A 14,822-nucleotide genomic window follows, 5' to 3' on the forward strand; every position below is an offset into this window, starting at 1 on the left:
TCAGGCTCTGCAGGGCGAACTGGGCTCAGAACTGCCCTTTCTGGCCTGATCTGACCACTGACCGCTGTGAGGGGGAATGGGGAGCAGGGGAACAAAGTGGTCGTGTGATCTCGGACATCCCCTGCCTTAACACTGGATCCAGTGGGGGCAGATGTGGGTCCCTTTGGCGGCTCTAACTGGACTTTCACTCACATCATTCATTCCTGGTTGAGCTGGTCGGTGCCCAGACCTTAGCTGGGCTGTCAGCTGGGACCGAAGGTGAGTGTAACAGGCCCCCACCTCTGTCCTCAAAAGCTCACAGAATGGGTGATAGGCAATTCCAAAGGCAAACACGTGAAGGAAGAGTTTTCTGAGGACACATGGCAAGAGGGCAGAAGGGCCTGACTCTGGCTGGCCACAGAGCAGGGGGCGTCACATAGGACCCAAAGGTTAAGGAAGGAGTCCCAGGCAGAAAGAGCAGCACGTGCAAAGGCCCTGTGGCAGACAGGCGCATGGCCTTGTTTGAGGAACAGGAAGTAGGACGACCTGGCTGGTGGCCTGGGCGGTGAGAGAGGGTCTGAGGCCAAGGGTGGGGTGGCAGAGGCCACCTGGAGCAAGGCCTGGGGCATCAGGAAGGGAGTTCAGCCTCCTCCCGCCAGATGAGCAATAAAGAAGCAAATGACACATCTCGAGAAAGGTAGGATTAGATTTGTGCGGAGCAGAGATCAGTGTAGAGACAGTCAGGAGGAATGAAAACAAGAGTCTGAGAGCAAGTGGGCTGGGCAGGGACTCTTGCCATCCTGCTGCTGCCACGGCGAGAAATGGGGCAGCAGCCTGCCAGTTCCACCCTGGCATTGGTGGCTCACTGGTGCTCTAAACCAACCTCCTGAAAAGGCTCGACCTGGCACCCCACTCCCCTACCCTGGCCCCACTGGCCCTGGCTGGCTGGCCCACTGACTCAGGTGCTAGGGGCGCGGGGGCAGGAAGTCATGGAGGGCAGGGCTGGCTTCTCTGACAGGTCAGGCCAGTCTTCCTCGCCTCGGGCGGAGCTACCTGAGCAGCTCCACCAGGCAGGAGCATCCTGCCCTTGCTGTCGCACAGGCCAGGAAATGGGGTCATGGCACCCGGCCCCGAGGGTTGGCCAACAGCTGGCACGGGCCTGACCCCAGGCCTTATAAAGACAGCCAAGCCAGGTTTGGATCTGGAATGCAGAACCAAGCCCCAGCCTGGCACAGGGCCAGAGGGCATGAGCGCTGGCGAGGGCATCTCTCCTGCTGCCGTGGCACTGGGGGAAGGGCTGGCATCTGGACCTGCCACTAGGAATGGCTTTGACCTGGGTCTGGGGGTCTGCTCTGGACTCAAAGCCATGGAAAGTCTAAAGCCTGAACCCAGGTCCCAAAAGATGGGAGAACAAGGGTGGTGTCAAGTGGGTCCTGTGGGGGAGGGCTTGTTGTTCACTCGCAAAGTCGTGTCCCAGTCTTTGTGACCCCATGGACCGCAGCACTCCAGGCTTCCCTGTCCTTCACCATCTCCCGGAACTTGCTCAAACATCCCTTGAGTCGGGAGGGGTAGGCCCCTAACAATCCCACCGGCTTTCCCAACACTACTGCAAAGAACACAGGAAGGACCGCAGGGAGTCTGCCAGGAAAAGCAGCTTCAAGAAGCCTCCCCTAGTTCTCTCCGCTAGCCCATCACTCTACTCAGACCCACCACCTAGACATCTGGGCACTGCCACTGGTCCAAAGCAGTCCAGCTCCCTCAGTTCTATTCTTATCACCCAGGCTGGCCACTGGGGTTTGCTGGAATCAAGCCCTGACCCCCACCCCCACTCTCTTGCTCCCTTAGAACTAGGTCCTAAGACAGGGTAGTGCCTTGACACCCAAAGAGGACAGGATGGACAGACTGGGGGGGGGGGGGTGGCGTCTCCTGGAACTTCCCTTCAATTTCTGGGTGGACGGGAGCAGGGCCAGTGTGAGCCTAGGCTCGGGATCGGGGGTGGGCACTGGATGCTTTAAGCAGGCGGTATCTCACTACCAGCAAGAACAGGTCACAGAAGCGAGAAGCCCCGGACCTGTCAGCTAGTCCTGTTCCTTTAGGAGCATCAGGCTAGACTTCCCTGAGAGCCTCAGGGGGGACATGGGGCCCAAGGGCAGAGGCAAAGGGACAGTCTGAGCAGAGCCACACGGTACCGACCGCAGACTCAAACTCTGCAGGGAGCAGGAGGAGTGCAGCAGTCTGGGGTGAGGTGACCTGTGAGTCTGGGCCTTGGTCACAGGGAGCAACGGCCACTCAGCCTCGGCTGAGAGTTTCCGCTCAAGGCAAGCCGGGAAGTTCTAATGCGAAAAAACTGGGCTTTTCAGCGTTGCCAGTAGCTTCCAACTTTGAAAAAGTCCCACGTGAGTCAAATGAAATACACCTGAGGGCCTGCCCACTGACCTAGAAGTGGACATTCAGGGGTTTGCACGGCACACCCCACATCCACATAAGACAACAAAAACGAGGGGTGCAGACCCCTGCCCATCCTGGCAGGCAGCCCTGTGGGGGGAGAGGTCCTGAGGAGGAGCAGAGCTGAAAAGGAAAGTCTGGGAGGTCACTGTTGCAGCTGAACTCTGCTTAGCCCTGCTAGAGACTGGACATGGAGGCCATCCTGCCTTCTGGGGGCCATCAAGTTCTTCAAAGGCCACTCAAACTGCCCCCATCCCAAACTGGTGTGGCCGTCTGCTGGGATAAGCCATCAGGCCCCCCGAGATTTGAGCTGGCCCAGATCTGAGCTGCAGGCTGGGCTGGATGGGGTGGTGGGTGTCCTGGAGCCTGGCTGCAAGTCAGGAGCTGAGCTGGTCCCCAAAGGCTCCGAGGCACAATTCTGACCACAAGCGCCGAGAGGGTGGGGTGGGGGGGAGGGCAGAGCAGAGTGTTTTCCTGGAAGCCTCCAAGGCAGGGGATTTTTCTGGACTAGTCCAGCCCCTGGCACCCTCCCCTTCTGCTCCATCAAAGGGCCACTGTCAGCGGCAGTCAGGCCCCACCTCCTGACAGTGAGGCCCAACCTGGCCCTTCAGCCCAGCATCCCCCAGCACATCTGGCCTTGATGCTGCCAGTAACTGTGGCTGGTCTGTCGCATCCCCTTCCTGTGACAGGGGATCTCAGCCCCCCCATCTAAGATACAGGGAAAGCAGCCCAGAGCAAAGGTCAGGCAAAAGGACCCCAGGATTCAGATTTGGCATATCGAGGTTGTGCCTATGAGGCTTGCAGAAGGGCTGTGTGTGTGGCCTCCCAGAAGTTCTTGAAATTGGAATTAGCAACCAAGAACAGCACACTTAAAGAGATTTCACCTAAAAAATGCAGATTTCTAGTTTCCCTGAAAAATCGCAATTTCTGGCAGAGTGGGACAGGTCATCGGGGCTGCCCTCCCTAGGTCTCCAGAGGCTCTGGGGGGTGGGGGGCATTCCTTGAGTTTAAATCACCTGCCCCATCTAGGTTTGGGACGCTTGGTCTCATTCGATATTCGCTCTTTTTTTCACAAAACACGGGTCGGCAAACTGGACCGGGCTAAACCGCGGGACTCCTACGACTCTCTCTCAGTCGCCTGTTCGGGAGGGCGGCCGGGTGAGGACCAGCCTGTCCGGCCAGAAGACCCTTTCGGCCAGGAGAGGAGGCGGGTCTCCGCCGGCCCCGCCCCGGCCAATGGGGGGCGACCCCGCCCCCGCCCGCGGCGGCCCCGCCCCCAGGCTCTTAAGGCGGGACCCGCCTCTGGCCAGGCGACTCCGCAGCCCGAGCCCGAGGCAGGGAGAGACAGACGCCGACTGCCTCGGGACCTCGCGATTCGGGACCCCGGCAGCCGGGCTGGGAAGCACTGAGGCCGCGGCGCGTCCCGCCCGGCTCCCGCCGCCGCCGCTGCCGCCCGGTGAGTGTCTGCCGGGCTTGAGGGCTGCGGGGTGGGAACGGAGGGCGCCCCGGGCGGGCCGTGCACACGCGCCGATCACGCGCGCGGACCTCCCGCCACCGCCTCCCCCCACCACCGCCCCCGTCCGCCGCGCGCACACGCACTCAGGGCGGGCACGCGGGCCCCCAATCCTTGCAAGATCACCTGGGCCAACTCGCCGTGCGCCCCAACCCGTGCCCCTATCTGGTAGTCCTCGGACGCCGAAAGCTCCACGGCCTGGGGTGCGGGCGCGCGCGCGCGCGCGCGTACGCGGCTCACCGGCCTGCGGGGCTGCGAGCAGACAAAATAAACACCCCCTCCCTCGCTTCCTCCTCCCACGGCTGGGCCCTCCGGCATGACCAGTTTTATGAATCAAACCCCTTTGAGGGGATGGCTAGGACAGTCTTAGGTTACTTCTACCTCCTGGAGTGACACAGTCTGGTTCTGGTCACCCCCAACCCCGATCCCCGCCCCCCTGTGCAGATCCACGGCCTGGGCTTGGCCCTGAGGGCCCATGTCACTCAGGGCAGAGCATGGGGGCCACAGGCATGCAGCCCCATTGGAGCCGGGTATGGACCTTGCCTGGCCGGCTTGGGTCGTACTCCAGGTATTAGGCTGCCCCATCTCTGCCTCTTCCAGGGAAGGGGCTCTGCTTAGGCTGAGAACCCGGTGGCTTGGAGCCAGCCTAATCTATTGTGTCCCTGGGCTGGCAGCCCTGGGGCCTGAAGGCTGCGAGGTCCCCTGTGGTCACTGGCAGGCCAGTTGATTGGTGCCAAGCATTCTGCCTCACCCCCGTTCGTTAACGATTACCACACCAGGGTCGCTGACTACCCCTCCCGTTGGGGCTGAGGGTGGAGTGTGAAAGGTGGGAAGGAGGAAGTGGCCCTGAGGGTCACTCTGCTCACCTTCTGCACCAAGGGCAGGTAAGGCCCCGGATGGAGTGTGGCATCAAGACCCAGAGGCCCCACCTTCAGGCCAGGGCCCTCTCCAGGGCCAGGGGGCGGGGTGGGGGGGGGGTCGCGAGTCAACTAAATCTCGAGGTCCCATCCCACTAGGCTAGACTTTGGGCATTGGGGACACAGAGGGGTGGCTGGGCAGGTGACCTCCGAGTGGGGTCAGCAGGTTCAGCGGGCCATGACGTCCAGTATGGGCCCAGCTATTGGCAAGGCCCAAGAGGGCTGAGGCAAGCGGGCGCAGGGGGATGGGAGAGCCGTCCCCTGAGTTTGCGGTCTTCTCCCAAGGGAATTAGCCCCCAGAGCTTCTGTAAACAGAGTGTCAGAGGCAGGAAGAGGGCTCTGGTAATGAGCAGCCCAGCTGGATTCCCTCCAGACCATTATCTGCCCCCCCTACACTCCGGCCCAGGGAGGATGAGCACACGCGTGCCAGGCTGGGGGCCTGGGCACTGACTGTCCCTACCTCCCCAGTCCTGCAGCTGCAGACTGGGACCCGACGGTCCAGAGGGTCAGCTTGGGCGGGTGGCCCAGGGTACTTGCTGGTATGGCACCACGCTCTCCAGACCCTGGACGTGGAGGAGGAGGGGTTCAACACGAGAAAGTCCCTCAGACAGTGCCCACACCTGTGCTCGCCCCAGGCAGATGTCCCCAGGGAGATGCCCTGGGCAGGAGAGGGGTCCTGACCACCTCCACTGGTCCCCACCAAGACAAATCCCAGGTAAAGAGAGCTGAGTCCTTGTGGGGACTTTAAAGTAGACGCCACCCCTGGCCTGGGCAGCTCCTGGGATCAGGGGGCAGGGTCTCAACTGGACCCTGGAGGCAGCTCCCACCTCAGCAGGCCAGCTGGCCAGTTCTCCTAAGTGACCGGAGAGAAGACTGGGTGAGCCCTCTTTCCACAGAAGCAACCCTGACAATGGCAGGCCCTGAGCTCATGGGAGGGACAGCAGCGCCACTTCACGGGGTTAAGGGTCCCCCCCCGGAGCCCCCCTCCAAGTCCCCTCCCTGGGCCAGGGAGCCCAAGGCTCTGCCAAGAAAACCAGCTCCCCTCACTGCTGTGGAATTTGAGAGTTCTTGGAGAAGCAGGAGGGGGTGTGTGTGTCTCAAAGCACAGCCCAGTGGGCGTGTGTCTGGCGTGGGCATGTGTCTGCGCGCGCGCGTGACCGGAGCACGGCTGTGTTTAGGGGCAGGCAGGGGTGCCCTGAGGCGGGGCGGGGGCTCGGCCTCCTTCCTTTTATCGGTTTCCACATTCCAGAGGCAGCCGGACTGCTTTCTCTCAGCTGGCTGGGCCGCCTGGCCGGCCAGGCGGCCAGGCCCGTGGGCCTCCCCCGCGTTTCCTCATTCCAGCCTCCCTGGGTATGAGGAGGCTGGAGCGGGTGCCCCCACACACGCACCAGGCCACCTTAGGACTGGAAGTGGGGGCAGGCGAGGGGCCGGTTTTTTTCTAAGGTGGGGGACAGCCCCCACCAGTCTCCTCCCGGGGAATGCAATAAGGCTCTGACATTCCTTGGAGGCTGCCTGAGAGATTTAATTAAGGAGGAAGGAGGGAGCTGGCCTGCGCTGAGAAGAGGCTGGGATGGCCCTGGGGCCCGCAGGGGCAGCAGTGAGAGGTGAGAGGCAGGGTCGCGTGGTCTGGTCCCCCCCCCCACCGCCGACCGATGCCACCTGCCCACCGATCAGCTCACAGACCCTGCAGAGGGCCTCCTCTGTGGCAGGGTGACCGAGAGCCCCAGGCATGAAGGCATCAGAAGAGCAAGCACCCCTCTGGGCGAGGGGCTTCTGCCTCCTTTTCACACCGTCTAGGCTGCAGACAGCCTGGGCCCAGCTCGCTTGGGGCTGGCGGCCTCCCTTGGTGACTAAGGTCTTCCTCTGGCAAATTCAGGGTTAATTGCAGGGTTAGGGCCCTACCTGATGGGTGTCTTGGCCCTGGGTGGGGACAGGGCAGTGAGGAGGGCCCGTCTCTGAGCCCAGCCCCAGTGGCATCACACTGGCGCGTGCCGATGGTGGCATCTAGACCAGCCCATTCCGAGTTGGGCTGCAGGTGTCCTGCGGGGTGGCACCTGCACTGACCAAGAAGGCGCGTCCTGGGCCCCGAGGGCTACCTGAAGCTGGCGACTGGCCTTAGTCACTGGTCTCCCTGCTCTGGGCTGACAGGTCCGGCGGCTCCCAAGTCACCCACAGTGCCCCAGACAGCACCCACCCGGAGCCAGGAGCTCCCGCTGTGGAGTGGGATGGGGAGGGGGCCGACCCGGCTCTTCCGGTGCTGCCGGCTCAGGAATCAAGGCTTCCGGAAACAGGGAGCCGACTGCCATACAGACTGCCTGCCTCGGCGACCCTCTGCTCAAGGATCTGTGAGGCCGGGCTAGGCAAGGAGACCCACCCACCCAAAGAGCTTCTCTGAACCACAACTCTGCCCAGTTCTCACCCCAGAGAGTCTTACTAAATTGCCTGGGGGAGGGCGGGGTCCGAGCACTAGAACTTTTCTAAAGCTTCCTGGTGATTTTCAACGTGCAGCTGGAGTTGAGAAGCTCTGTAAGTGGGAGATGGAAGGGAAAGGACCAGGAGAAGTCGTGGCGTGGTGTGTCAGGCCCTATCCACAGCAAGAACAGAACCAGCTGGAGGTGGTGGTGACACCCCCCCCCCCCACCGCCGGCTTAATCACACGGCAGGGTGAGGATCCCCCCACCCTCATCCTGAGGGCTATCTCTGGGGAACCTGAGGCTCAGTCCCCTTGGCTCCTTCCACCAGGGCCCAGGATCGAGACCCCCCGCCTGCTGGGCCAGGGGCTGCTGCCCGCTAGGGATGGGGAGGCGGGTGGACTGGACCCGGACCCGGAGCCTCCTCAGACACGTCAGCGAAACCGGAGCCAGCCGTCCTGGCTGCCGGCACAGTCCCGCCTGCCTGGGGGGTTGGCAGACTCCTGGGCTGGGCTACTGCCAGGCCTGGCTGGCCGGCGCTGGGAGCTGCGGGGTCAGAGCCGCAGCCCAGACCCCGGGTACCCACTCTGCAGTGTCGGGTGCAGGAAGGGGCGTGTGCCCGCTGCTGTCTGCCTGTACCCACCCCTGCCCACTGAATATGCACGGGAGACGCTCCAGCCTCAAGTCTGGAGCCTGGGTCCCGCCCACTCGCCAGTCCCTGCCTGACCCAGGGCCTGTGTGTGAGTAGGTGCCTGCAGGTGTGTCCCATACTAAGGGGTGGGTGGGACACTCTGGGTCCCTGAGAGCTGAGATGACCACGTTCTTACTCACAGAGTCCCTCCTCCTGTTCCCCACCCCCCATCACATGCTGAAGTGCCGGCCAAAGGACAGCTCATTTCCCCCCACCCCTTCTAGAACGAAAGATGCCCCCAGCACCGCCCCAGCCTGCTTGCTCCAGCTTCTCCCGCTTTCCCATGCCCAAGCACGGCAGGCAGCCCGTGTGTGGAGGCCCCACCCTGGGCCCAGGAGCCTTGTCTGTGCTGAAATGTATGCATCATGGCTCCCCGACTCCACGCGTGCAGAGGTTTCATGGGTGACACCCTCAGCACGTCATGTTTACCGACCCACTTATTTAGAGACCACTCAGAATGTTCTCCAAATACAAACTAAACAGTTCTGAGACTCAGGGGCTGTACCCACCCCACACCCCCTGCTTCACAGATGGGAACTGAAGCAAAGGGCTGGGGCCAGGCGGCCAGTACAGGCAGTTGGATCCCAAAGCCCCACCCCAGCTCAGTCCCCTGGCGGGCCCCGTAGTGGGGCCAGGCCAAGGCGAGTCCATGAGGGGTGGGCAGGCCCTGGACACTCTGCCCCCCACGCCCCAACCCAGGGCTGTCGCCAGCACCCCGCCCCCCGGCCCTCTGCAGAGGGAGCGGTCCCGCCGCCCTGCTGGAGTCAGCAGATCAGATATCAAAGCCCAGGCCCCTGGTCCTTCGGAGCTGCTGAAATTGCAAGGGCCAGGGCAGCCGTGACCCCGGGGAGACGCTCCCGCCCCCAACGCACACACACACACCAGCACGCGCCCAGACGGGCGGGATCGCTCCCAGAACTTGTTAAAGGAACTTCCCCATTTCAAATAAACAGGAGGACATGGAACCACAACCCTGGGTGCTCAGAGCCAAGTCCAGGTGAAGCAGGGCTGGGGAGACAGCCCACAGGTGAGGAGGGAGCTCAGAACGTGTGTAGGGGCGGAACTGACCTTCGGCTGCCCTACCATCGCCTCTCCATGGTCAGCCTTTACCCTCTGGGGCCCTCTCATCGGTTCCTGGTGGCAGAGCCCCCAGAGCTGATGGCCCCGAGCTGTCACCTTCCCACGCCTCAGTGCCAGGCCCTCTCTGGATGAGGGAAGTGGGGTTCAGGTGAAACACTCAGCCCTGTACCTCAGGGCTGGGAGGCAGGGTGGCAGGGTGGCCTGTGGGGTCTTCCTGGCAGAGGATGCCACCCCCTACCCTCCGCCAGCTCTGCCAGACCCCCAGCATCCCTGCCTCCCCCCGCCCATGAGGACTTCACTGATTAAAGGGCCAGCAGACTATAGAGGGAAGCTCAGAGTCCATGCCAGGCCCCTCGTCAATGCAGAATGGGAAACACACCCAATATGCATCTCAGGCCCCCATAGACCATGCCTGGCCCCTCGGTGCCAAGCACCCCAGCCCTGGGAGGTGTCCTTTCTGAAACGCCGGATGGACAGACGGGGAAACGGGTGCCGAGACAGCCTGCTGTCTGTGACCTCACACCTTGAGCGCCCCTGACCCAGGGCTGCCAGACTGGAGTGTGGGGCTTTTAGCCGTGACCTTGTGTAAGGCCGAAGAGGAGCTGCAGCTGTAGGGGTGGCCAGGCTGGCCGTGGGTAGGGGACCCCGTCCCCGAGCCTGCCTACTCCCGTCCTGACCCTGCCTGCCCTCTGCCAGGAGGGTGACTTCAAGGGGAGGTGGCTCACCCCCGACGCGGTGAGGGGGCGGGGGTCGCTCCCAGCACATCTGGTGGCCAGGCCGTACCCGCCCCTCTGAGTCAGTACGGGTGGAGCGGCCCAGGCTGGGGAGGAAGCTGGGTGTGGCCCAGAGCCCCCCGGGGACGGCGCCAACGGGGCTGCGGTGCGCTGGGCCTCTGGGTTCGGGCCGAGCTTCCCCATAGTTCACTCAGCAGAGATGTTCTCTGGGATGCAGGGAAGCAAAAGCCGAAGGGGACACCCCTCGGGGAGAGGACTACAGGACCTAGAGAGTAAAGGCTGGGGCACAGGCCGGGGTCAGGTCTCCGGAGAGCGGTCATCAGCGTTAATGACCAAGGGGCAGAGGGGACCCTGCAGGTGGGTGGCTCTAGGCAGGCCCAATCTGGTGACGGGCTTTTACCCAGAGCTGGCCCGACACCATTGCGGCCTCTGGAGGACCACCTGCCCCTCCTGGACTCAGGTCCAGGAGCCCACGACCCCGGGGAGGGCAGCCCGGTGCACAGCAGTGGGCAGCACACCGGCCGGGGGGCCCTGTTACCTGCGTGGCTGGAAGGCTGGCCAGTGTGGGGGAGGGGAAGCTGAGCCTCAACACAAAAGGCCCTTGTGTGAGCTGGAGGCACCTGGAGGAGATGTGTGCCGGCCTCTCAGGGGGTCTAGGGGCCCACGGGGCGGGGGGACTGCTGCTGGGGTGGCCCCCGGCTCCCTGCAGAAGCCTAAGTGAAGGGGGCCTGTGCTGTGGCCCTATCCTGTCTCAGGCAGTTCAGGCTACGAGTGGGAGCTGGAGCCGCTGGAGGAGCTACCCTACACGGGCAGGACTGCGCCCCGCGTCAGGAGGGCAGGCCCAGCTGCACCTGGACGTGGTTAAGGAGCTGGGCTCCAGCTCAGATTTCCAGGCAGCGTGAAGGCAGCAAGTGCCTGCGCCTCCAGGAGCCCCTCTTCTGTCATCTGGGAGCACGGAGAACAGCTCCCACCTGGAGGAGCTGTTGGGTGACGCTCGGTGCCACTGGCGCGTGGGGATGGCAGCTGCCCCTCCTGTGTCATGCCTGGCCCAGAGTGGATCCTGAGAAATGGCGGAAGATCCGCTCTGGAGCATCTCCAGGCTTGGTGCTCTCTCCACCACGCAAACTGTATCCCCCAACCTGCACCCTGGGCCACTCCAGGGAGGCCAGAGCCCCCCACCTTTAGTTCTGTCATCATGGCTCAAAGATGGGGGTGCCTGGAGGCCGAGGTTCCCTGCCTCCCCCTCCCCAGGAACTCTCCTGCTGGCTGCGTCCTGGGCAGGTCTGACTTCTCAAGTGGAAAAACACCGATCCCATAGTTTCCACATGAGGTCTTCCTGCTGTGGTCTCTCCTCACTTGCAGGACGCGGAGCGTGGCGGCGGCGGCCGGGGGCAGCCAGCTTCTCTACTTACGCGCTCGGCCGCCTGCCCGCCCGTCTCTCCCGGATGCTGCGGGAGGGGCTGCCGCTCCAGGACCTGCATTCTCCCTCCTTTGCCATCTGCCTCCGCACAGATTATTTTTTTGGGGGGGGGGATGTTTCGGGGGAGGGCACAGAGCCTGATGCTTTTTGACCAACACGTATTCTCTCTGAGCTGCAGAGAGGCTGGAGGGCTGGAGCTAAGGGTAAGGGGGAGGCCAGCTGTTCGTGGTCTCTGAGCGTTTGGGAGCCGGGCCCCCTGTGTGTGCGTCAGTCAGCCCACCGAACCCTGGTGTCAGCGCAGGAAATGGCAACTGATACCATGACGAGGCCACGTGACCACTCAGTCACACAGCGAGGGAGTGACGGGGCAGCGGCAGGAGCCCGGCCCCGGCTCAGGGGACCTGACTCACAGCTCCCGTGTGCTGTCGGGTCTGAGGGTGGGGAGCAGAGTGGGGCTGGGAATTCCCCTCCTGACCCTTCCTGGAGTGGCTGTCCCCTGGGGCCCCTGACTCACGGTCTCCCGTTTCCCTCTCTGCTCCCAGGGACCAGAGATGCGCTCCAGGGCCCCCCTGCGCCTGCTCCTGCCACTGCTGCTGCTGCCAGCCCTGGGGCCCGGGGCGCAGGGCTGCCCACCCGGCTGCCAGTGCAACCAGCCACGGACCGTCTTCTGCACCGCCCGCCAGGGGACCACCGTGCCTCTGGACGTGCCGCCCGACACCGTGGGCCTGTACGTCTTTGAGAACGGCATCACCACGCTCGACGCAGGCAGCTTTGCTGGTCTGCCGGGGCTGCAGCTCCTGGACCTGTCGCAAAATCAAATCGCCAGCCTGCCTGGGGGTGTCTTCCAGCCACTGGCCAACCTCAGCAACCTGGACCTGACTGCCAACAGGCTCCGGGAAATCACCAACGAGACCTTCCGCGGCCTGCGCCGCCTTGAGCGCCTCTACCTGGGCAAGAACCGCATCCGCCACATCCAGCCTGGCGCCTTTGACGCGCTCGACCACCTTCTGGAGCTCAAGCTGCAAGATAATGAGTTGCGGGCACTGCCCCCACTGCGCCTGCCCCGCCTGCTGCTGCTGGACCTCAGCCACAACGGCCTCCCAGCCCTGGAGCCTGGCATCCTGGACACCGCCAACGTGGAGGCGCTGCGGCTGGCTGGCCTGGGGCTACGGCACCTGGACGAGGGGCTCCTCGGCCGCCTGCGCAACCTCCACGACCTGGACGTGGCCGACAACCAGCTGGAGCGTGTGCCCCCTGCCGTCCGGGGCCTGCGGGGACTGACACGCCTGCGGCTGGCTGGCAACACCCGCATCGCCCAGCTGAGGCCGGAGGACCTGGCCGGCCTAGCGGCCCTGCAGGAGCTGGACCTGAGCAACCTGAGCCTGCAGGCCCTGCCGCACGAGCTTTCCACCCTCTTCCCCCGCCTGAGGCTCCTGGCAGCCGCCCGCAACCCCTTCAACTGCGTGTGCCCCCTCAGCTGGTTCGGCCCCTGGGTCCGGGAGAGCCGCCTGACCTTGGCCAGCCCAGAGGAGACGCGCTGTCACTTCCCACCCAAGAACGCCGGCCGGCTGCTCCTGGACCTTGACTATGCCGACTTTGGCTGCCCGGCCACCACCACCACGGCCACGGCACCCACCACGAGGGCCCCCGTGCGGGAGCCCACGCTCCTGCCTTCCAGCCCAGCTCCCACCCAGCTCCGCCCCACGGAGCTGGCCACTGAGGCCCCGAGCCGGCCGCCCCCCACGCCCCCGACTGCGGGGCCTGTGCCTCCACCCCGGGACTGCCCGGCATCCATCTGCCTCAACGGTGGCACCTGCCACCTGGGGGCGCGGGGCCACCTGGAGTGCCTGTGTCCTCAGGGCTTCACGGGGCTGTACTGCGAGAGCCGGGTGAGGCCGGGACCCAGGCCCAGCCCCGCCCCGGCCACGCCGCGGCCCCTGCCCCTGGGCATCGAGCCCGCCAGCCCCACGTCCCTGAGGGTGGGGCTCCAGCGCTTCCAGCAGGGCAGCGCTGTGCAGCTGAGGAGCCTCCGCCTCACCTATCGCAACCTCTCGGGCCCCGACAAGCGGCCAGTGACACTGCGGCTGCCCGCCTCACTCGCCGAGTACACTGTCACCCAGCTGCGGCCCAACGCCACCTACTCCATCTGCGTCCGGGCCCTGGGGGCTGGGAGGGTGCCTGAGGGCGAGGAGGCCTGCGGGGAGGCCCGCACACCCCCAGCTGTCCGCTCCAACCACGCCCCGGTCACCCAGGCCCGCGAGGGCAACCTGCCGCTCCTAATCGCGCCTGCCCTGGCCGCCGTGCTCCTGGCCGTGCTGGCCGCCGTCGGGGCGGCCTTCTGTGTGCGGCGGGGGCGGGCCGCTGCAGCTGTGGCGCAGGGCAAAGGGCAAGTGGGACCTGGGGCCGGGCCCCTGGAGCTGGAGGGGGTGAAGGCCCCCCTGGAGCCAAACCCCAAGGCATTGGAGGGTGGTGGGGAAGCCCCGCCGGGCGGGCTGGAGTGCGAGGTGCCGCTCATGGGCTACTCGGGGCCCAGCCCACAGGGGCCCCTCCCAGCCAAGCCCTACATCTAAGCCTGGGAGGGACGGACCGCCACGGGCGGGCCCTCGGCCCCGCTGGGACCGGCCAGGGGGCCCCGCTGCCACATCGAGGAGCTTCTCAGATCTGGACGACGAGGACACGTCAGGACCCGGGCTGGGTGACCGCGGCATGCCCCTGCCCATCTCTGGACCTCGGTCTCCTCTTCTGTGAGACGCTGGAGCCCAGGGATGACCCTCGAAGGGGCCCCCTGCACGAGTGTCTGGAGGACGGGGTCACCTCATCCTCTGCGATGTGCAGCCCCTGGGGTGGGGCTGGCTCTGCCGTGTGCTGGTAACACAGGCCTGGGGCTGCCAAGCCCCTCCACCCTAAGGAGACTCTGGGGGGCCAGTGAAGGAAGCCCCCGGGAAAGAGAGCGGAGGGACAGCAGGACTGGGGACGGGGGCAGGTGATCCTGCCTCGGCCCTGGGGAGCGAAGAAGCAAAAGAAACTGGAAAGAAAGATGCTTTAGGAACGAGTTTCGCTTTTGTTTTTTTTTTTTTAAATGTATTTATAAAAGATCCTTTCCCATTTATTCTGGGAAAATGTTTTTCAAACTCAGAGACAAGGACTTTGGGTTTTGTTTTTTTTTTAAAGACAAATGATGATATGAAGGTCTTTTGTAAGAAAAATAAAAGATAAAAAGAAACACACGTGTTTCTCGGCACAGCCCCAGGGTACCTGCGTGGAGGCGGGGTGAGGGCTCACAGGGTCGGCCTACAGCGGGGAGCTGGGAGCCGGGACCCTGCTTCCCAGCAGGTGCAAGGCCCCAGTCGGCATGCCCTGGGCTGTCCAGCTCACCTGAGGTGCCCGGTCTAGCCTCCTGGGGAGACGGGGGACCAGGTGGGAACAGGGAGGGGTGGGGGGCCGCTTCAGCCTCGGGGCAGGGGGCACTGAGGGCGGCCTTCCCCTCCCCAGACCCCATCTTCTCCCAGCAGGAGCTGCCAGGCTCCCGGGAGAGGCTGGGGAGAGGCTTGCAGAAGACACAGACCCCCGGGGGTCCCTCCTCGGGGACCGGTCTGACCAGCAGTGCACTGCCCACCCTCCTCTGGGGAGGG

At 64.3% G+C, this 14,822-nt stretch overlaps 2 protein-coding genes across 6 annotated transcripts in view; one reads left to right on the forward strand and one right to left on the reverse strand.

Annotated features, from left to right (window-relative positions):
• Positions 1 to 14,822, reverse strand: part of CORO7 (coronin 7) — a 61,054-nt gene that overhangs the window by 17,714 nt on the left and 28,518 nt on the right. The window lies entirely within an intron of this gene.
• On the forward strand, positions 3,737 to 14,413 carry VASN (vasorin). Its single transcript, XM_027961784.3, has 2 exons — positions 3,737 to 3,880; positions 11,733 to 14,413. Exon 2 carries the CDS (start codon positions 11,742 to 11,744, stop codon positions 13,758 to 13,760), a length of 2,019 nt encoding a protein of 672 aa, XP_027817585.1. The 5' UTR covers positions 3,737 to 3,880; positions 11,733 to 11,741; the 3' UTR covers positions 13,761 to 14,413.

This window comes from Ovis aries, chromosome 24 (assembly GCF_016772045.2).
Source record: "Ovis aries strain OAR_USU_Benz2616 breed Rambouillet chromosome 24, ARS-UI_Ramb_v3.0, whole genome shotgun sequence".
In the NCBI taxonomy this organism is placed as follows: domain Eukaryota; kingdom Metazoa; phylum Chordata; class Mammalia; order Artiodactyla; family Bovidae; genus Ovis; species Ovis aries.